Genomic DNA, 21,719 nt, shown 5'->3' with positions numbered 1-21,719 from the left:
AGAGGGCTCGGGCAGCACTAAAACACAGGAGCAAGGCTGGCTGCCAGCTCAGCCCCCTCACCGCAGGCAGGCAGACCCAGGCAGTCAGCTTGACATTTTATTTGGGTTTACAACAGACAGATGGTTCCCAAGTCAGTGTTTAAGGCCCGCACCGCCCCCCAGCCTCAGGACAGACCCGCCGGTGCTGCCGGGGCTCCTGGCCAAAGAGCAGCACTAGCAGCGCCGGGCAGGCTGAGTGCGGAGCAGGGGGTGCCCAGGCAGAGCAGGGGACGGGGTGCGCCTGGCTGCCAGGCAGCCCCCCCAGCTCTGTTAGCAGCAACACAGGTTTGAGCAAGCAGCCTTCCCTTTCTGCCCTCACTGCAGCACCCACACATGCTGGCCTAATCGGGACCAGCGGGCAGGGCGTCCAGTCCACGGTGCAACTGGGAACGAGCCGATGGCCCCAGCGTTGAGCCTGAGGCCATGGGCACAAGTCACACAGGTCCCTTAAGGTGTGGTGCCACCGCCAGTCCCCAGAGCTGGCCCACAGCCAAGGCACGGACACCAGCTGAGCAGGCCCAGGCAAGGGGGATGGCAGAGGCAGCTCTCCAGGTGGGAGAGTTGCAAATTCAGTCCCAGAGCCCCCAGGTCCCACAGGGCTGAGCCCCCAGCCTGGGGCACTGCGGAGGAGATGGCGGAGACCAGGGAGGAGAGCCTGGCTGAGGTGGTGGAGGGGGCCAGGCAGGAGGCGCGAGCCGTGGCTCTGGTGCTTGTTAGCCAATGCTCCCTCCCTTCAGGCTTTTACAGGAGACTCTCCCCAGCTTGGTCAGGAAGTTTCTCTGCTGCCACTGGGCGATGCAGTCCTCGGAGATGCGGAAGTCAGCCTGGGGAGCAGAGCGGGGAGGCAGGGTCAGGCCTGGGCCACCAGTGGGGCAGTGGTGCCTTGCTTGGCCAGTGGGGAGGTTTGTCTCCTCCACAACTTCGCTGGCAGTAGCAAACACGGGCAGTGAGCGACAAAGAGCTAATTTGGAGTCACCCAGAGGCAGGGACAGTGGCACCTACATGGCCTTAAGTGCTGCCCCACTCAATGCCTGGAGCCCCAGCTACTCCAAGCTGTGGTCCAGCCCCCCACACAGCCCCTCACCTGCAGCTTCTCAAAGACCTTCTTCTTCGGCTTGAGCTCATCATCAGGCTCCCCACCCTCGTAGCCCTCCACGTAGACGCGCTCCCCAGCACAGCACCCGGCCGGCGGGTCCAGGGGCTCCACCTGCCGCGGTTCCCCAACACTGCGGAGGGACACGGAGGAAACAGAGTCACCCCAAGGAGGTACCCACCGCTCCTCAGCACTGCTGAGCTCCGGGGCAGAGAAGGGGGTCTGTGCTGCACCCCTGGAAGGGTACAGCCCCGATGCCCCGCTCCCTCACCTGGAGGCACACAGCACCATGCCCTGCGACTCCACACCCCTCATCTTCTGGGGCTTGAGGTTGCAAAGCAGCACCACCAGCCTGTCCTGCAGCTGCTCCTTGGGGACGAACTGCACCAGGCCGCTGACCACGGTGCGGGGCTCAGGCTCACCCACATCAATCTTCTCCACATACAGGCTGTCGGCATCTGGGTGCTGCCAAGCAGAAGTGAGGTGAAGAGCAGGGGAGGGGACTGGGGTGGCAGAGAAGGGGGCAGACCCCCCCCCACACACTGAGTGCCCATGTCACCATGTGGGAAGGTTACTGCCCTCTCCCTGTTGTGCCCATACCTTTTCCACGCTGATCACTTTGCCAACACGAATGTCCAGCCGGGATGGCACCACATTCTCTGGCTCCGAGTTCTTGGTGCCCTTCTCTGCAGGCTCTGAAGTGCAAAGGGAACAGTTGTGCCACTCAGCTAAACCCAGGGAGCTGGCCAAGCCCTGGGGAGCACACAGTGACCCCCAAACGCTGGCCCTGGGGCCTACTGAATTCCCTCCTTGTCTCTATACCACAAAACACAGTCCCTCCTCCACTCTGCTGGCCCCTCAAGCATCAGAGAAGCATGTTGGCATCTGTCCTCTCTGGGACAGGCCAACAGCCCTGGCACTGGCCTTTCCTCAACTTTCCTAACACTCTCCAGGGCTGCTCCTGAGACTGAAGTTTCAGACCTTCTCTCTAACCTCAGCACCTGGAAGGACTCTCTCCCACCCAGCCCTGCATGGCCAGGGCCCCAGTCCCACGAGCTCCCAGCACCTCCTTACTGGCTTTGGACGGGTTGGGATATGCTGCGCTGGTCAGCTGCTTCAGTTCTGGGCTGTTGAATTTCTCTCTGATGGGGTCAAGCAGTTTGTTCAAGGCTACTTCCACTGAGTTCTTCAGGTCTCCGGGATGCACAACCTGTGTCACGACAAACGGATGGGTTCCTGCATGGTTTCCTCCAGGGCACGAGGAGCAGCAGAATTTGAGTCGCTGATCTGAGCCCAGAGAGGTAGGAACTGGAGATCATGCAGGGCAGGGAGATGAACCCCAGCACTTGGACTGATTCCCTCTCAGAAAACAAAGCCCCTTTTCTGGACACTTTTTCTTGCCGTCTCAGCTAGGAACAGCTGAAAGTTAAACTGCTGCTCTGTTCCAGGATGCAGCTGATGTGGCCCTGTCCTGCACCAGGACAACTGATGCCCCCACATCCCTCACCCATCCTCTCACCTTCGGGCTCTCCTGGCTGGGAGCACCCTTGCCACCCTACAGCCACTGGGCCACGCTCTGCTCCACACTTTCCCCTGGTGGTGCACGTTTCCGTCTCCCACTGCTACTCAGAGACCCCCAGATCACTCTCAGGAGCCTCAGGGACAGGGAAAGCCTCACCTGCTCAGCAAAGTCCTTCTCCAAGGCCTCATAGGCTGTGTAGGTTTTGTTTCCTCCCCATTTTTCTTCTCGCAGAACCACAAACTCTGCAACACAGATTTTAAGGCTCAGATTAACCCAAGCGGAGACTGACCCCCTGCTCAGCCAGATAAACCACCTGTCCCACTTAGCCCAAGAGCCAAGGGGGACCGCAGCGGGGGCTGGGGAGGGGACACCAGGGGCAGCCTGCTTCCAGGGGGACACACTCCCATCCCCTCCGCTTACCCACAGGGAACACTGGCCTCAGCACCTGAGTGTGGTGAGCCCCTCACCTGACTTGAGGGGAAAGAGGACGTGCTTGATGAAGGAGAGGACACCATTGTTCTCCACGTTCCCTGGCTCACAGAAAGCCTTTTTCAACTTCTTCTTCACATCCTCCTTGCGGTCCAGAAGATCAATCTTTGAGTCCTGCAGGAAGAGATTTCCACAGCTCTTTACCCAACCTCTTGCCAAAAAGAGACAACTCGTGCTGGAGTTGCAGCCTCTCCGCCCCCAGCCATTAACCTGTCCCCCTGCAGAACCCCTGACCACAGCCACCGTTCAGGGACCAACCTCTTCCGACGAGCTCATTTTGCTGCCTGTGAGTCCAGGAACCATCGGATTCATCAAATGGATGCGCTTCACATAGCCCAGGGAAGGAAGGTACTGGGAAAAAGCAAGAAGGCAAGTCATGGACAATCATCTTCTGAAGATCAGCTTTAACTCACAATCCCCGTTTGCTCCTGGCTCCAGATAACTTGGGTACCCAGAATAACAGGACCCAGAAAGCTGTCACGAGTTTGCAAGGTGCTGACAGCCACAGCCAGGGATGCATGGCAGCACTCCAGAGCCCCGCACACCATGAGAGCAACAGCAGGGGCTGCGAAGGGCACTGTGGTGCCAACCGAAATCACAGACACACTTATCCCAATGGATTAGTGAGTGTTGGAGCCCTGAGCCGGGCATCGGCATCACAGGGGGCTCAGAAACACCCCCCATTTCTCACCTTCTCTGCAAACGTGAATATCTTCCTCTGATCGACTCCTCCAAACTGTGCATCAACCTTGAGGTACTCCTCATCCAGGGCCTGCAGAGACACGCGCACAGCCTTGAGACTGGACCCATGACTCCACGCTCCAGCTGTGCTCAGCCTTTGGGGTCCTGCCTGTCCCCCAGGATCTGCCCAGCCTCTGCCAGGACACTCCCTGGGAAGGTCAGATTTTCCAACTGCCTCCTGTCCTGAGTCACTGTAAAAGCAGCTCTGTGTTCGGGTTAACCTTTGCGCTGCTGCCAGGTATAATATTGGGGTGAAGTATAACGACCCTGGCATTCAGCCTCACGTGTCCCTGCGGTCCTGGCTTCGCCCAGCACCTCCCCGGCCAAGAGGCTCTGCTGACCTGCCTCACCATGACGCACCTGCAGGCCTGGGTAGAGCAAACCGCTCAGCAAGGGGTGCTCCACCTGCTTCACCACCTCCGCTCCCGCCTTCTTCGCATCGTGCTGCGTCACCACGGATGAGAGGCGGTACACGTCCAGCGTGTACTCCCTGTGGGAAGGGACAGCGCTGTTAGCACTGGGGAGAGGGACATCTTTTATAGCTGCTTCATGTGAACACTGGTTCTGACCACATCAAGAAGCGCTAAGGCCTTGAGGCACCTTTGCCTTGTTCCCTGGGTGGCAGTGCCTGGGCACAGGCTCAGGAACAGGGCTAGGTCAGGCTCTGCCTTCCTGAGAGAACCAGGCACCCCAGGACTCACTTGCTGAGCTGGTAGTCAGTGCCCCGGACGAACTTCAGCTTTTCCAGGGGCACCCCAATGCTCTCCAGCATGGCTTTGATCACGTTCTCGTAATAGCGGGTGCGCAACTCCAGCAGCTCCCAGGGGGCCTTCATGTTGTCTAGGTACGCATGGAGGTCAGCAAAGAGGATCGTCACCTGGTACGGAGGGGGACAGGGTCAGTACTGCATGTTCCCTCCCACCAGGGTCTGAGCCCCCAGCCTGGCTGCTCACCTCACAGCCTGCCTTCAGGAAATCTGCGATCTTGGACATGGGCACAAAGTAGGCCACATGCGGCTTGCCCGTGGTGGCGGTCCCCCAGTAGATCTTCAACTCTCGCTCCTTCAGGATGGCCATGAGCTTATCCTCCCCCAGCACCTCCTGCAGAAGACCACAACACACATACACCGTCACAGCTGAGCCTCCTTGGCGAACCCGCTGGGGTGGCTGGGGCAGGACAATGTCCCAGCCTGTTATCCCGAAAAGCTGGTTCGTTCAGCCGGTGTGCAAAACGCCAAACTACACACAGAGTGGAGGTATTTTATTTAATTCATTTTTGCGCAAAGATGGGTGCTAAGTGGTAACCCACAAAGCTAGCACCCTGCACTGAGAAACTACGAGGAATTTATACAGTTCAATGTGTCAGTCAGCGCTAATATTCACAACCCTCAGCTAATAAGTGGTTAATTTCTTTCTTGTTTCAGCTTAAAGGTACAGCTCCCTTTACATTTACCATGCAAGCTCAGAGAGTGAGGGGCTTATTGGGGGGTGGGAGGGGGTGTGTTCTTGGCCTATGGGTGTGATTTTTAGTATTATAATGATGAGAGTTCACCTAAAGGACACTTTGTTTTAACTCTTATCAACACCCCAACTAGTTGTTCTCCTTGGCTATGCACTTTATCACCCCATCCTCAGCATCTTCTGAGGCCGGATGTTCCCTTCTATCAATCTCTTAGCTTTCCTCAAGGATACAGTCGTAGAACAAGTGCTTCCCTATCTCTCAGTTCCTTTCTCGGGCCGTCAAATTCTGTTTTGCCGGGCTCACATTGGTTATTGTTATGGCTTAGCAGAAAATTCCATTTTCTTCGGGATATCAACCCGACGCGCCCAGGCCCCGGCCCACCCTGCACGCGGCGTGTCCCCGGGGCTGCTGCCGGGCCCAGAGGCTGACGTGGGCCCCTCCGCCACACCGAGGGCCTGCCCTGGTCCCGTTCCTCCCCCCCTTCCCCCTCCGCGGCCTGCCCCAGCCCCGATCCGCGCCGGTACCTGCAGGTTCCGTGTGATGAGGTGGTATTTCTCTTGAGGGCCGGGCGCGGGCTCCATAGCGGCGGCTACAGAGAACGAGACAGCGTTACCTGAGGCACCAGCCCCCCAGGACCCCCCCCCGGCTCCGCCCGGTGCCCGAGGCCGCCCCGGTCCCCCGGCCCAGCCCCACCGACCTCCCCCAGGTTGCATCACCCCCGCTCGATGCTCACCTACCCAGCCTGAACGTCACTTCCGCCACCCGAGCGCCGAGCTACCGATGAGGAGAGAGCGGGACACGCAGACATTGGGGCGGGGCCGGACTCCACCAATGAGGCGTCGCCTCGCGCGCGGGGAGGGGCCGGGCGGCCTGCGCCGTTAAGATGGCGGCGGGTGAGGAGGGTACGGCCCGTTCCGTCGCCAGGCCCGCCCCGGGCCCCGGCCGCTCATTCCTGTCGCTTTTTCTTTATTTATTTAGGGTTTTTAAAAGTCCTTTTTCCAGGTCGGGGCTTGCGGGGGACACCCGGCGCCTAGGCTGCCTGGGAGGAGGAGCCGGGGGCGGGCGAGCTCCGCCCTCGGGGCGGCCTCGGCCTCGCTGCGCGGCTTGGGCGGCCCGGGGGTGGGGTGGTACCGGGGGTGGGGGCTCCCATGGGGCTGCTGAGGCAGGGGCAGGCCCGTGACGGGGGCGAGCTGAGCTGTGAGTGAGCGAGGGTGAGGTTAGGGACCGCTGGAGGCGAAGCGCTGGTGCACGCCTTTGTGCCCAGGCGGGGTGAGAGTGGGATCCCCCCACGCCTCCAGAGTTTGCTTTTTCAGAGAAGGTGTCTCATGTGGTGGGCAAACCACAGGGCTGAGGAGGCCGTTAACCTGTGGTCCGTGATTGTCTCTTCTAGCCGGTGCCTGCTGCTTCCCCACCCTCTCCTCAGGGAGCGCACATCCCAGAGCAGTGCAGTGCCGCAGGCCTGTGAGCTCTGCGTCTGGCTGCCAGGAGCAGAGGGGTCAAGTCGGCCAGTCCATGAGCCTTGGCTGAGCTGTGTTCCTCAGTAGCGTTGTCTTTTGATCTCATTATTTACTGAAGCTGTGCTAGAAACCCACATAAAGCATGTGTAACTTTCCAAAGAACCTTCCTGTGGCAGCCCTGAGGAGAATGGCTCATCCATGGCTGGTGGTTCTGCAGCTGGGAGTGAACCGGCTCCAGCATGGTATGACCATATGAGGCCAGCAGCAGGCAGCCTTGTCTTACATCAATTTAAGAGCCATTTAAACTGTTACAGAGCATTACCCTGGTGTAAATCCTTGAACAGCCCTGAATTCAACACGTGTCCATGGGGAATGGCAGGGTGCTCGCTCTGAGCTTGTGCATCATTGGTCACATAGTTACCTGAGTTCTGTTTCCAGAATCACTTGGTGTAGGGCGGAAAGTACAAATCCAGCATAGGTTGCTATTAGGTGAATTGGGAAGGTCATGGTAGTAAAGAAACCATTTCCTGTCTGCAACTGAACATGTAAATGTCTCCAAATGTGTTTTCTGTAAGCCAGTTCCAGAAAATAGGCTTAAAATACTTGGTTCTCTTTCAAGTCCGTGTTGGTTAGGAGCTAGATGATCAAACTGCCACACTCTGTAGGACTAAATCCACATTTAGTTTGTTTTTACTTGCCTTTTGTTTCTCTTTGGAGGACCTGAGCACTTGTAGATAAATTGCAGAACTCCAGGCAAGTACTATCTAGAGAGGATTGCCCATGACTCCATATGTTCTTGTATAGGTTTTGTATGTATGTAGGTGATTCCCAAGGTATTTTCTTCCTTCAGTGTGGTTACAGCATTATCCTGAAAGTGTTGATTGTTATTATTTGGACAGAATGACACGGAAGCAGCAGATCTGCCTGGGTTTTATTCCTGCCTATAACACCCACACACCCCCCCATCATTTTGAAAGCAGTAAGTAGTCAAACCAACAGAAAAACAAAAGGTATTCCATTAAATCTGTTGTTGAAGAGGACAGGAAATAGTTTCCTTAGTCCAGATTCTGCTGCTGGGTGAGAGTCAAATGCAGGGCTTTCATATAAAAAGATTCATGTTAGTGTTAGTCCTCACTAGGAGGAAAGCAGATTTTGTTTGTGAATACTTTTAAACTATTGAATTTTACAGGAAGGTTCTTTATCTTCTGATCTTTCATTAGAGTATGCATTTTGTATGAGTGTGTTAGTGACTAATATGCTGCTGAATGTCCTTTTAGCTCCCTGACAGTTACTCTTCCGTTGCTCAGTTTTTCCTAACCTGAAAAAGACTTTTTGTATCTTAGAAGGTGGGGGTTGGGAGACTGGGAAGGTCTGTGAGGCTTTATTTAATACCTAAAGTGCACTCGGTACTTTAAATGTAAGGTCGTAAAGAATGTGATTTGTGAATCGTAGTATCTGGTGGTAGAACAACTGATTTACAGCAGCTTTGGAGGAGATGGTACAGGCTGTGTTGGTGATTGGGGCTTATATTAGTCCTGCCTGATAAAGCCAAACAACGTGAGAACACTCACAGAATGAGGGACTAGTGGTTGTTATATGTTGTTAAGACCTAAAATGGTCAGGAGTAGAGGTAATGGAGACCAGGGAGTTAAAATTGTCATGCCTCAGCTAGTGTTTTTCCCTTCCCCATTGCATTAAAGCATCTTTGGAAAACAGCTGAGTTTCTTCTACTTAAGATGTTGTCTCTTGCTGGCAGATAGGAGCTGACTCCTGCTGATTTCTTTTCTGAAAGGGCTGATCAAAGGGCACAAGGATCAGATGAACTTCAGAACAGGCTTCCGGAGCTGTAAGCAGAAGGCACAGGGTCAGTGAGATACAGGATCCAACAGCAACATGGATGACAATTCCCCTCATGCCTTTGGGCTTTGTCTTTGTCATGAATTTAAACCTACTGTTCATACTACAGTTCTTGGGGCCAAAAGGCTGTTGGATTCCACAGAGCAGGTTCAGGCCCTACAGTCAGCTAAGAAAGCTTGTGTGTTGAGTCATCACTGTAGCACTCCAGATCCATCAAAGACACTGCTGCTCTGTTCCCCAGATGCTGCCTGCTTTCAGGGATCCTCTCTTTTTTTGGATGATACTGGCCATGATGGCCTTGTTGCCAGTTCTTCTGCAACAGAATATGATGATGTAGCCATTTCTCTAGATACAACCAGATGTTTTGATGATAGCGAGCCAGATGACTGCTTGTTGGAACTGTCAGATGGCGAAGAAGGGAATTCTCCTTTCAATTACACTGAGGAAGAGATCCAGGAAATCTTGGCAGATGATTGTGTGGAATCTGAGCAGTACCTAAGTAGAAAAAGCACCCTGAGCCAAAATGTAAATGGAGAGAGTGAAAAGGATGAGACCAGCAGCTGCCCTGGGGCATCAGTCATCAGTGAAGATGCAAATGTCACCTCAGAGATTGAAGAGAGACCAACTGAACCTCAGTCCAGAGAGTGTTCTTCAGTTGGCTCTGAAAGTTATCCTAGCCTTTCAAATGAAAGTGCTAGTTTGGATGAGAACCATCTGCAGTCGGCCCAAGTAACTCACTTGCTGTTTGACCTTGACATTCAGGAGCTTCTGAGTCTTAGCCCAATTGATGCTGACTGTGTAGATCAGCCTCTGGAGGACAATTGTTTGGAGGAAGCCGAAAGAGAAGCTTCAGAAGCAATCATAAATGATTGCCTAGAGTATGATAAAGCTGCCAGTAGCTGTGTTCTTGAATCCTCGGAGGGGCCGATGTCTAACGGCCAGCAAAGCCTGAGTGTGGATTGCTTGGGAAAGACTCCCTCTGCAAGCAGAGATGTGTCTAACTTCTGCGGTGATTATGTGGAAAGATCCATGCCCAATTCTGACCTTGCCTGTGACCAGAGTACAGCTGATGAGAGTCCAGCACCTGTGTTGCCAAGGTGTCCCATGCCATCTTCTGGGTCCAGAAAGCAAGAGCTTTCCAAAGCAACAAAGAGCTGTTTTTCAAGGAAATTAGACTCTCCAGAGGATGACGAGGGGGAATCTACAGAAGCTGAACAGCCATCAAACAGCATTAAAGTAAGCACACATCTTAATTCTTGTAACTAAGATGTTTTTCATTCCATTCCTGTTGATTTGTACTTGCAGTAATGGCCATACGCACACAAGTATGCATCTTTACACATTAGGGGAAGGTTTTTCAAGTGGAGGAAAGTGTGATTTTTATATAACTGTATAAGGAAGACTTACATGGAATGATTTTATATTAGGTGTTAATGCCCTTTCTCCTTACCTTTCTAGTTAAGTGATACAGCTGGAGGCCAGATTGGGCAGGAAAAGACAACCAGCGGGAAGAAGCCTGGCACAGTTATTCCTGTGCCACAGGAGGAGGAAGAAAGGTAATTTCTTAGGAGCCTCTAAACACCTTTGCACTTTGAAAAATGCCCCAGCAGTTTCCTAGAGCAGTTTGGTTTTATTTGCTGCTGGGTTTATGTTTATTTTTTTCTATGATGCACTGAAATAGGGGGAAAGTACTTAATATTTTATCCTGTAAAATAGTGTAAGAGGGGAAAGAATATAGGGCTGGTCCAAATGGGAAAGCAGGTTGCTAAGGCGGTGCTGGGCAGTGGTCTGCAGGGGAGAAGAGATGTTTGTGCTGGCTTGGCTTGGTGGCCGCTCGCCTCCTGGAGTGGTTTCCGGCAGGTGGCAGCAGTGAAGCAGCACCGGGTGCTGTGCATGGATGCTTGTCTTCTGCTCTCCGGTTCTTCTGGGCCTGGAGTTGTCAGTTTGGTAGCTCTTCCCGGTGGCTGCTGCAAACCTGCTGCACTCAGGTGTTCTGTGCGTTGCTGTTGCCAGCGTGGCCTTGAGTAGCATGAAAAATTTGCTGCTTTTGAGGGCTCACTGGAGGTTCATGGCTTGTTAAGCAGGACAGTGACTTGCTGGTTCACTCAGCTGACACTCTCTTGCTTTGCTCTCAGCACGTTATCTTTGCAGCTTTATTAAAATAAATACTTTTACTTTTGCTGCCATTGTAGAATAGTGCCACAAGAAGTTCCTGTCTGTACTGGTTCTGTAGGACACTTTGTCCCCTCTGTCTTCTGTAACCTAATTTGACAAATTGTCCAAAAACATTAACTCTGTCGTTTATTTTAAAGACTGAAGCAACAGATGTGCATTTCAGAGGTGGAACTTAAGCAAAACAGCTTGAGAAACATTTATATCCAGAGTGTGCGTATCCATATGAAGAAAAAGGCAGTTCCTACACCAGGTAACCCTCGGACGGGATGGGGTAAGGCTGTACTGGTGGGGAGGGCAGAGTGGAGGAGACACCTTTGCAGGAGGCCTGGCTTGCTGAACTTGTATTCTCTGATGTTTTGAATGTACTTGTTTTTCAGAGGGAAATAAAAAGTGCCTCCTACACTTGCTAGCACTACCATACACAGTGTTTCTGCACAGCAATAGGTCTTGTTCCAGGACTGGTTCAGATGAGTTTCATAGTTTGGGATACCTGGGAAACATTATACGGGGGGTTTGCTGCAGTAAATCAGGCGTGCTCCCAAAACAGGCCCATGTTACCTGGGAAGAGCAGAGCTGAGCTATCAGCTGTGGAGGTTTAAAGGAAGATGTCTGTAAAGAGCAGGTATGGATATCAGCTGTATCTGACGGGTTGATGGGTAGAACTGGGATGTTCTGAAGGGCAAAGAGTGTTCTGGTAGCTTCCAGAGATAGTCTCCCACTGTGGTTATTCTGAGTGTTCATGGATGCAATAATTGTCATTTCTTGAGAGTTATAAGAAACTGACAGTTTTGTGGCTCATTGCATGGAGCCTGCACTTATCTGGGCAGCGTGAACAGCTGCATAGCCACAGGGCTGCTTTCCAGTGTATGAATACAGCATAAGTAATGCAGAGAGGACTGTGCAAAGAAAGCTGAAATGGCCTGTTTTCTCTTCCTTTCAAATTAAGAATGCAAGACGTATGTTCTGAGTCACAGAAAATCAGGCAAGAGCTCCAAATGAACAAGGCTGGTGAGTGAAATAGAGATCTATTTTGCTGGGGAAGAACATTGTCTGTGATGCACACAATTTGATTTTCTTATTAGAGCAAACCTCTCTTATTCCAAATAGCTGTAGGCTTGGAATTCAGCCTGACAGACAGTGTGGGCTTTCCCAGTTGTCACAGGAAAACCTTCTCCGTGGGCTGACTTTGACCCTGTATGGTACTTCTGTGCACCTGGATCTGCAGCAATGTCTCATGTATCATTTGCGTGGGAGATGCAGAAGTGCAGAACGATCCCAAGAAATTCCTAAAAGAAAATCAGTGGGTTTCAGAGCCAGCAAGGGAATTCCCTTTGGGAAGCAGTAACTAATATATTGCTGCTACAAATCTTTAGCTCTGTTTTGTATTGCAAATCTCCTGGCATTTGTCTCACGGTAGTGTTTGGCTTTGCTATCTCCTCTTCTACATGATCTGTCTGCTCTTCCTTGTAGCCTGTCTCTTGCTCCTGGCTTATATGTTGTCTGTGTGAATTACAGGCTACAGCAGAGGCTTTATCTTTTCACTTATCTGCATGGTATCCTGCACTTGCAGGTTCCCTATAAATACAATTTCCTTATCTGTGTTGGGTGAGTGTGTTGCACTGGATACCTCACGTACAGTCTTTGAACAATGACTAGTTGGAAGAAATCCTTTCGTATTCAGAGTAAACTTCTCACATCTAGCCATCTCAAATGAGTTGGGAGATAACCCGTGGTTCTGGTGGTTCTTCTCATTCTAGTTTCTAGAGGATATTCAATCTGAAGAGATAAATTTATTTGCAATTTCCTATAGGAATGTAAGTGCTGCTGAGGCTGCATCAAAGCGGATGTAGAAATGAGATGTGATATGAACATCTGCTTGGAAATGGGTGGCTGAAACTGATAATTGGCCACAAGATTTCTGCCAGCTGACCATTTGATAGCACTCACACTTCATTATTGCCCATTATCCAACAGGAAATAGAATCATATCCTTCTTGATGCAATCCTCCTGGTTAGTTCTGTATCAGTCTACAGAAACATGAGGGTCCTGCTTTTATAACTGTGACTCTTGGCACTGAATGTTCACACTCTGCCTAGTTTTGTCCTCGGCAATGTACGTGGCTGGATAGGTCTGTTTTTAAAAGGGCAGGGGAAGGACAAACTTAGCAGAAAAAGCATTTCTCTCTCTGAACATAGCCTTCCCTTGGTTTCCACTCAAACATCTGTACGTCAGGAGATCTGCTTTCGCAGGTCATTAACATTGCTGTTGTGCATCCCGGATAGGGCTTGCACCACCTGCTGCTCAGACAAGTATTCTCATGTTACTCGGAGCAGCATCACTCTGGCAGAGGCATGCGCCCCAGGTACCTGGGAAGCTGAGCTAGCTCCTGTCTGACCTCCAGCCACTGCTTTCTCTGCTTCTGCTAGCAGGACTCCACCAGGAGTTCTCCTTGAGGGTTGATTTGTTTGGTAGAGGATTATGATGCTTAGCAATTTTATCAGACTTCTTACAACCTGGGCAAAACATGATAAATTAGTTTCTTGGATCCCTCTTCAATCAAAGGGAGAGGAGAAGGAGGAAATACCTTATAAAAAGTGACAGACCATCTGGTCTTACTGTGATAACAAAGATAAGTATCTTTAAAAACCCAGACAGACCAGGTTTAAGGTGATGGAAAGGGAGAATAGTGTAAGGAAACTTATGGAGAAACAAATCTGTGAAATATAAATAAGTGCTGTGATAGCAGACTCTGCCTTGAAAGAGTCTGGTCTGTTGACTGATGCTGAGCTGGCTGAGGAAAAGGCTTGAAATGGTTCTTACCTGCCCAAACACATTTTGCTTGAAAGGAAGGCATACAGGGAAGGTACAGGACTTGAGCTGTGCTGACATAAGGGAGGATTTATATTTATTGCTGAGCCTAGGAGGGAGATTTCACTCCAAAGCAAATGAAATCCACCTACAAACCCTAAATTTCAAGAGGGATGTGAGACGGGGTTTGGAGTAGGGGATGGGGTAGGAGCTGATAAGCAGATTGCAAGGAGGCTTACTGTGAGGGGAGTGGTGGGAGGAGTTAGCTGGGCTCAGCAGAGTGTGATACTCCCTAGTCTACACAACTGGTCCAGGGGCTTCTCTAGTGGCAAACCACATGGCTTTGGTTTGCAGGTGGTACTTCTGAGGTAGAGCTCCTGGTTTCTAAATGAGAGCAGAACTTGCCTGAAAAATCTAATCTGAAATCTGTAGTTTGGCCTCAACTGTTATGGAAGGGTGGGGAATAGACTGTGAGGAAGAAGGAACCAAAGTGTTTCAAGTTCTGCTCCATGGCAGTTCACTTTATCTAGGGTGTCATTGTCCCCTTTCCTCGTGTGTAATGGCCATAAGGATTCCTACTCTGGGTTTTGGGTTAGATAGTTATGTGAGGCACTGTGATAACAGCTCTCTCCAAATACATGATGGTGTTAGTCTGCTCCTGTGACTTTGCCTCTTGCAGAGGAGCTCAAACCTCTTTCTGGTGTGAAGTACTCATGAGTCGTGGTGGCAGTTTGCATAATTTCTTGCCTTCCCTCGGGTGCAGGGGTGAAGGGTATGCCCCCGGCAGTAGGAAATGTCCCCCTGGTTTGTGTGACCCATTTTGACTGTGACTCAGAATGGCAAGGAAGGGGGACTTTTACATAAGAAGGCTGAGAATTTGTGAAAAGTTGTGATTTCTTCTTGTCACACACATCTTGCATCAGCTCGTTGCAGACAACATAAATTGTTGTGTGACAGCTTGCCTTTTGTTAGCTGCCTTGGAATGCCTCCCTTCTTCCTAAATAGTGCAGCCCAGAACCATGGATTTTTTTGCAAGAACAATTCTGAAATCTTTTCTAGAAGTATCTTTTTCTTTTTTTTTTTACAAGAAGTTATTTCTTTGGGTAAATAAAAGCTGATACTGCAGTTTATGAAGGAGACCTGGGTTTGCTCGATACACTATGTTCCCTGGAAAGGAAGTGGTGGTACGCAGAGCCATGATTCACATTAATCACATGACGGCAGTGGCAGGATGGAAAAACCGTTGAGTTTTGACTGGGCAAGGACACACACTGTTCTGTACTGAGAGCACCTTGAAACAGTGGACTTCAGCAAGGGCGGTATTCCAAGGAAGTTGCCTTTCACTAAGCTGTAGTACCTGTCCTGAGTGAGCAGAAGGGCAAATGCTACAGCAAGGCTGGAGTTACTGGTGGTTTCATATTTTGTGACACAAATTCAAGGATTCTTGAATTCTGCTGAACCATCTCTTGCCAGGGATTCACTATGCAAGGCCTTTGGATCTGCTTTTTTGGATAGAGGGGCTTGTTCTGTGTGCACAGATAGCACTGGCTGTAAGATCAGTCGAGCGCTTGAGCAGTGAGTAAAAGTTTGGTGCTCTGTGACCCATGTAACCCTGACCTAGAAAGACCTCTTGGGAGCAGCCTGAAAGATCCAGTCACAATATAGCTTTTCTGAATGTTATGATAAATCTATGTCGAGTGTAACACAGGTATCTCTCCCCAGCTGTTGGCACAAACAGTTGCTTTGCTGGCTTGAGACCTGTCAGGCCACTGCGCTTGCTGAGCAACTGCTGTAGAAATGAAACTCCGTGTTGTGCACGTGGCAGCCCTGTGCCAGCCAGATGCTCCTTCTCCAAACCAACGGTTCTGGTAGTGTTTTTGCAGAGTGACCCCTGTGGTTGCTCGTTCTTCAGATGGCTCTGTGGATTATAAATGCCGTTTCCTGAGTTCTGCTGATGCCTGTGCACAAATAAGAAAAAACCAAGATAGCAGAATTGGCCTTTTCCAAAATGCAGAAGGGGCAAAGCAGCCTCTAATGATGTGGAAAAGCTTTGTAACACTCTGAGGCCTGGAGATAACCAAGCTTGTTGAAATTAAATTTGTTTTTTAATCTTGCTCCTTTAAGACTATTTAAAGTTTGTGGGGTTTTATCTCGTTATTTCAGAACGTGCTTAGATGTAGCAAATGGGAGTATTTAATGTGTGTACAGCACTTTGTGAGGAAAATGTACTTCTTGTTTAAACTGCCGTGTAGTGGAGCCCTCAGCCTTCTCTGCTGGGCCAGGGAGAAAGAGCTTTGCACAGACAGTAACAAAACTTGAGGCAGTGTCACCGAAAGGACGGTCTTTAAACTTTCATATTGTTACTTACCGAGGCGCAGCCTTAGAATGTGGCTTCCCTTTTAAAACCTTGTAACAAGAAAATTAGGTACCAGCTGCAAGCCCCAAGGAATGGAGAAGGCAGTTTCAGAGAAGATGCTGTTCCAGCCTCTCATGCATATGCTTCTCTTGTCTTTGTTTTAACTATTTTACTTACTTTTGCAGAAATTTCCCAAGGTCTAACAAGAAACCTACCCAAAAGTACCGCCTTACACAGTGGGTGAGCAAGAACTTGGCCAAACACCACCATTTCCAGAGCATTCCTGACGACTTCCAGCGTAGCCCTGTCACAGCCTTTTCTAATGGCTGATTTTGCTGCGGCAGGACTGTGCTGGTTCTTATTCTGCGTTTAGAGTTGTTCTTAATTGTTCTGGTTTTAAGTGGTTTGTATTTTCATCAATTGTTTTATGATCTGTTTTTAACAAGGCCAGTGGAAGTTTCTGTGTTTTGGAAACATTTGGAACTGGTTTTGAAGTGCAATTTCAATGTGATCTGGTTTGTATGGATAACTATGTTTTGCATCACTGTTACCCTCTGAACTGAAAACAGCCTCCTCGCAGAGCAGGTGACGAATGTAGTTGGTGTTCAAGAGGCAATATTGCATGTTGGATGGGAGGATGTAATATTTAAATTATGGAATCTGGAAAATGTGCTTTGAAATGGGAAAAACTTTTCTTTAAAGTTTGGGCCTAAACCTTGGCATTAGATCTCCTGCAGTGGTCGGGCTCCCTTTGAACGATATGAAGGTTTTAAATTGTAAAAACAGCTGTGGCTGCTGTCCCCCTCCATTTGGCAAAGGCAAAGTTGTGTTTGTTTACTGTAAACTCAGGAGCAGCTGTTGGTTTACCTGGTTTGGTTATGTCTTGTCGTCTTCTGTTGTCCTTCTGTCCCTGAGAAGTTTGCCTTTTTTGTTTGTTTCCACTTGCTTCATTTGTAACTTCTCTTGTAAAAACATTTCCTGAGGTTTTCCACTTCAGTTTATAAATAATTTGCACCTGTTAGATGTAGTTTTCTGCTGTGCTATTGCGAGGCCCTCCTCTTCCACTTGCATGTTTTCTGGAATTCCCAGAAGAATGTGACCTTGTGTTCATTTCAGCTACACAGTCCAACAGCAACTACTGGTCTCTGTGCTGCCTCCATCTCCTTCCCTAATAGGGCTTAGAAACTCCAAATTATTTGGATGATTTGTAAAACAGGGAAATAGGTTGATCTTCTGCAAAATGCTCCTCCCAGGGGTGCCAGCAGGGCCTGCAGGGGCCTTGTGAACCCTTTAGGTATTTATGGTGGATTTCGGAGAGCAAGTTGGGTTTATTCATGGAGGAAATTGTACTATATTTTTCAGTGACACTTTTGGCTACTGTGATTTTAAAGAAATAAAATTTAGGTACCGTATTAATGTTTTTCAATGTTGTGGTTCATATATTTTATTGTTTTGCCCTTCCGTAGCACCTTTCAAATCTGGAGTGGGACAGGAGGAAGCGGCCTTAAAAAGCAGGCAAAGTTTGTCACTGCCCTAGATGTGCAGTGACTGAGGCACAGAGAATCCAAGTAATTTGTCCAAAGGATAAGCAGTGAAGCTTGGAACAGAGCCTGGTATTGCCTGACTGCACTAACTCCGAGATAATGCTGCCTCCATTAACGAAGTAATCCATATAGAGCAATTTTGTGGGGTGGGAGATGTCTTTTTTTTTTTCCTGGTGGGTTGTACAGGCATGGGTGGTGCATGCCCAGTGTTAGGGCTTTGTGTCAATAACTGATCTTCTCCAGTTAATAAGATGTTCTTAATTCTAGCATAGCCTCTCGCGTGACTTTTACCACCGTAAATTTTGCTTGCAGAGAGCCATGCATAGAAAGAGATGGCAACATCCTGTGGCAGCCATTGATTGGGTAGCGTGGGGGTTTTAGTATGTGGTGGTGGCTGTTGCCTTTTAAACCAGTGAATCCCATGTATTAAATTGAAGAGAGGTCTCTGAAAAAGGAATCATTTTCTTGTGGTCCTGAGGGATGTTTCGTGTGCTGTCCAGGTTGTTGTCATAGCCGTGAAGTCTACCTAATATATGCATAATAAAGGAAGGAAGAAGTTTGCTTCAGATTCCCTTGTTCTTGTCATTTTGAAAAGGCAAGTGGGATAGCAGGAGTCTGACTGCAGAGCCTCTCCCTCCCCCCCCCACCTTGCAAAAGCAGACTAGCTTGCCTGCTGGAGGGTTTATCTGATATTAAACTGCTAACAGACTGGCTCTTTGAAGGCCCAGAAGTAATGCAGGCCTGGCAGCAGCTGTTACAGTCACATACTGCCGGGATAGTGAAGCTCTGTCTCAACCAGTGATCGATGGTCGCTGCTGATGGGGAATGATATAACAGAGCGGCAGGAAGACCACGGGCAATCTGCTCCCTTTGCCGTGCATGCTGAGGTGTTTCCTTTTATGCGTACAGAGCTTTCCATGCTAGCTGTCTTCATTTTGTTATATATCTCTTTATGAGATTATTATTATTAAGTGATGCATAGCAGTCAGGATGTTATTTATCTTAGCCTTCTCTTAAAGCAGGCGTTCTGTTGCCAGTTCAGCCATGCTGAGAAAATGAAATTATTCTGAACAGACAGCACCTTACCATGCCAGCAAGACGATGGTGTCTGTATGCGTGCTGTGTCTTAAGACCAGCTTCCCTGTGCTGGAGGACCTCAGGCAGAGGCTGGTGCCGCCTCCTGAATGCATGGTTTGTGGCCTTTGTGAATGTAAATCTCACATGAATGAACACTGCCATGGAGCAGCTCTGCACTTTGTAAAGCCTTTAGGCTTCTGGGCAGCCTTATTGCTGAAGATTCCATTCTTTGACATTGCAACCGTGATTCATATATCCTGAACGGTAGAGATACTGCAAGGGGAGGGAGAGATTGTGTGTTAAGCCTTCGTGGAAGGATGTACTGCATGTTTGCTGCTAGAGTGTAGCCAAGGACTCTGTTTATGATTTTTGCTGTAGTACAATCCACCAAGATCAGATAGGATTGGAAGAGACCGTTTTGTGCAAGCCCTGCGTGGGCTCTGTGATGAAATGTCTTACAATTAAAAATTTAATAACATTCATCAATGTATCGTAGTCTAACAGCAGCAGCGAGAAAACAGTGAGGCTGAAATTAAACTACTGCATGGCTTTTTCATCCATCCTCTCAAAAGCTTACCAACTCTTCCCCACTTCTGTGCTGTAAGGTAATTCTAAACAGATGGAAGAAGTTATACCCTGAAATGTGAAATAGTGGAAGCTGATAATATTCTTCCTTTGATTCGGGAGGATGTCTAGTACTGTGCTGGTTGCATCTCTGCAGAACAGGTCTGGATGATATAAATAGGTTATATTTCGCAGTTGGTGGCACTAAGTGTGGGGGGTTTTGTCAGTTAAAAAGTACAGCGATGTGCTGGAAAGTGTCAAATGGCATCGTGGGGCTATGTCATTATTGCCACTCAATGACTCTGCATCCAATGTGTTCAGATTGCGAGGAAAAAAAAAAGGCTTTTCTGGCTGCCAGCTTTACTGACTCCATCTGGGATCTAAAATTCAAGCTGTGTCTTTCCTGGCTCTGTCGCTAATAATAAAGATTCTTCATTTGGAACTTAGTTAAACAAAATTGATGCTGATGCATGAGCTGAAAGAGAATCCAGCTCGCTTTCCTCAAGATGTGTGGGCTACAGCACTAACAAGTAGGAACTTAATAATTTTAATCTATACGGTCATCAGATGATTTAATAGACAGAAAATCTGTGGAGGAAACAGAAGATATTTTAGCATAACAAGCATGTTGATCACACTGCTTTTTAACAAATGCTAGAAAGCTGATCAAATTTGGTCAGCTAGGCTTCTGCTTCCAGACTGGCCAGTAATAGCTCATTACATGTAGTTAGGAAGCTTTTCTGCAAATCTAGGGGAATTACATTTGGTATAACATATGGTATAATCTTCAGGTCTCTCCTTGGGAAGTGAAGTCTGGCTACTCAGTCAATGAATTGCCATATTTTTATCAGCAAAATGGATGTGCAGCTGTGACATACGCTTTCGAGTGATGTAACCTTTAATGTCTTCGGCAAATACTGGCATTAGCAGTCTGTTCCTCTCCATTTGCATCTCCTCCAGAAAGTCATTACCAGCTGAGATTATACTAACACTTTCTGTCGTGTAGGTGTTTCCTCCTCTGATGCTATTGAACTGTCAAGGAATAAAATGCCTAATGTTCTCATTTTCCTCCAAGGAGACAGAGAACAGAGCTTGTGCTGCTGCTTGTTGTACAGAGGGAGGTGGTGAGAAGTGTATGGCGCTGTGTGTTGTGAATTGGAAGGACATGCTGTGCAGGATTGTTTGCTCCACACCGCCTCCTGTAGCTCCATTTTACTAAACTCGTGGGGGAGGAATATATTGGCTAAATTGTACTTGTAGGCATAATATTACAGTGCTTGAAAGGATGAAGGCAAGTGGTGCTTAACTTTAAACACACACTGTGTATATTGGCAAAGGGTTCTGTTTTCAGCTTCTTGTTCCTTATTGTGCCCATAGTCTCTGCTCAGCTGATCCTTGAAAATCAACGGGATTAATCGTGAGGGACTGCATGGCATCAGCAGAGCTGGCTGGAGGGTGGTTTTCCATTGCTTTTCAGTTCAGTGGGGAATCGGTTCTTGCAGGGCTCTCTGGGATCCCTGTCGTGCCAGCCCACTCCCACTTGCTGCTTTTTAGTATTCATTGAAACCTCCCTTTCCTAGCCCTTGCTTCCCATAACCAGTCAAAATCAGCAGTCAGGCAAAAACATGCAGGGAAGTGTGGGTGGCCTTCAGGGTGTGTTCTTCTGTGGCCCAGCATGACTGTCCTCAGTGCTGTCTTGGGTTTTTTTTCCCTTGATCTCTTCCCTTTATTGACTGTGAAACACTTGAGGAGTATCTTTTGGCGACTGTTGATGAGAATGAGGTATCACTTTTAAGGATGGGCTTAGGCTTGAAGCCACACAGGCTCGGAGCCTTAATGGTATCTGATTCTCATGGGTTACAGTGGAAGTTGATACTGAAAGAGCAGTTAAAGCTTTGATGGTTATGATCCTCAGAAAAGTAGGGTCTTAAGTAACTTTCTCCTCCTATAATAGGAAACACCTTTTCCTAAAGTGTGGGCTTATTACAGCACTTCAATTCCTAGCTGCTGACAACATTTCCTTTAAGAGAGTCACTTGAATTGGATAGCTTGGAGTCCCTCTCTGATGAGTTGAGTTCCTGCCAGCCTACATTTGTTTCTTCTCACTAATAGCATTATTACCTTACTTTTAAAGCCCGCAGTTATGGAACATAATGATAACCCTTTTACCTCCTGCCACATGATGGTGTGAATATTTAACTCTGCGTGAACACTGACACTTTACATTTTAATTCTGTTCTGCCAAACAAGCAGTGAGCACATCTCTGTTAGGAAAGAAATAGTTTAAACCTGTCACTAGGGAACAACAACAGTTACTGTAAGAAAGGGGATATGGTCTGAATTCCTAGGGACAGTTGATTTTAAACACAGACACATAACCCCCCACCCTGCAAACCTGCCAAATTACCAGGCTGAATTTCCTCACTAGCAGGCTTCTGAGGGCTGCTTGCTTGGCTATGTGCTCTAGGATTTTGAGAGAGCATCTCCCTTATCGTTTTGCACATGCTGTACCATCTGTCCTAAATCTCCCTTTAC

The 21,719-nt window shown here is 48.9% G+C and overlaps 2 protein-coding genes across 10 annotated transcripts in view; one reads left to right on the top strand and one right to left on the bottom strand.

Annotated features, from left to right (window-relative positions):
* Window positions 1-84: 84 nt before the first annotated feature.
* Window positions 85-6,103, bottom strand: YARS1 (tyrosyl-tRNA synthetase 1). Of its 3 annotated transcripts, none has more exons than XM_075114983.1 (14): window positions 6,083-6,103; window positions 5,870-5,934; window positions 4,838-4,984; window positions 4,586-4,761; window positions 4,245-4,374; window positions 3,835-3,915; window positions 3,402-3,494; window positions 3,122-3,257; window positions 2,811-2,896; window positions 2,207-2,342; window positions 1,733-1,827; window positions 1,404-1,597; window positions 1,124-1,265; window positions 85-863 (listed from the first exon to the last, which is right to left on the bottom strand). In XM_075114983.1, exons 2-14 carry the CDS (start codon window positions 5,924-5,926, stop codon window positions 753-755), a joined length of 1,584 nt encoding a protein of 527 aa, XP_074971084.1. In that variant the 5' UTR covers window positions 5,927-5,934; window positions 6,083-6,103; the 3' UTR covers window positions 85-752. The 3 variants fall into 3 exon arrangements, with proteins under 3 accessions (XP_074971084.1, XP_074971085.1, XP_074971083.1); XM_075114984.1 differs by having other exon boundaries at window positions 6,079-6,096; XM_075114982.1 differs by lacking the exon at window positions 6,083-6,103 and adding an exon at window positions 6,043-6,079.
* The window catches only part of S100PBP (S100P binding protein), a 29,803-nt gene continuing 13,067 nt past the window's right edge, over window positions 4,984-21,719 (top strand). The window contains exons 1-7 of one of the 7 annotated variants that reach the window (XM_075114991.1): window positions 6,175-6,247; window positions 7,702-7,781; window positions 8,595-9,895; window positions 10,118-10,215; window positions 10,972-11,084; window positions 11,781-11,842; window positions 16,185-17,411. In XM_075114991.1, coding sequence (XP_074971092.1) covers window positions 8,696-9,895; window positions 10,118-10,215; window positions 10,972-11,084; window positions 11,781-11,833 — 1,464 coding nt within the window. In that variant the 5' untranslated portion in view covers window positions 6,175-6,247; window positions 7,702-7,781; window positions 8,595-8,695 and the 3' untranslated portion in view covers window positions 11,834-11,842; window positions 16,185-17,411. Of the gene's footprint in view, window positions 5,140-6,170; window positions 6,248-7,701; window positions 7,782-8,594; window positions 9,896-10,117; window positions 10,216-10,971; window positions 11,085-11,780; window positions 11,843-16,184; window positions 17,412-21,719 lie in introns of those variants that run through there. The other 6 variants (XM_075114988.1, XM_075114989.1, XM_075114990.1 and 3 more) reach the window with 6 other exon arrangements.

The sequence above is a fragment of the Phalacrocorax aristotelis genome, chromosome 20 (assembly GCF_949628215.1).
Source record: "Phalacrocorax aristotelis chromosome 20, bGulAri2.1, whole genome shotgun sequence".
NCBI lineage: Eukaryota > Metazoa > Chordata > Aves > Suliformes > Phalacrocoracidae > Phalacrocorax > Phalacrocorax aristotelis.
Note: the sequence above shows the minus strand (reverse complement) of the source record. Positions and strands in the feature narration are given on the sequence as shown.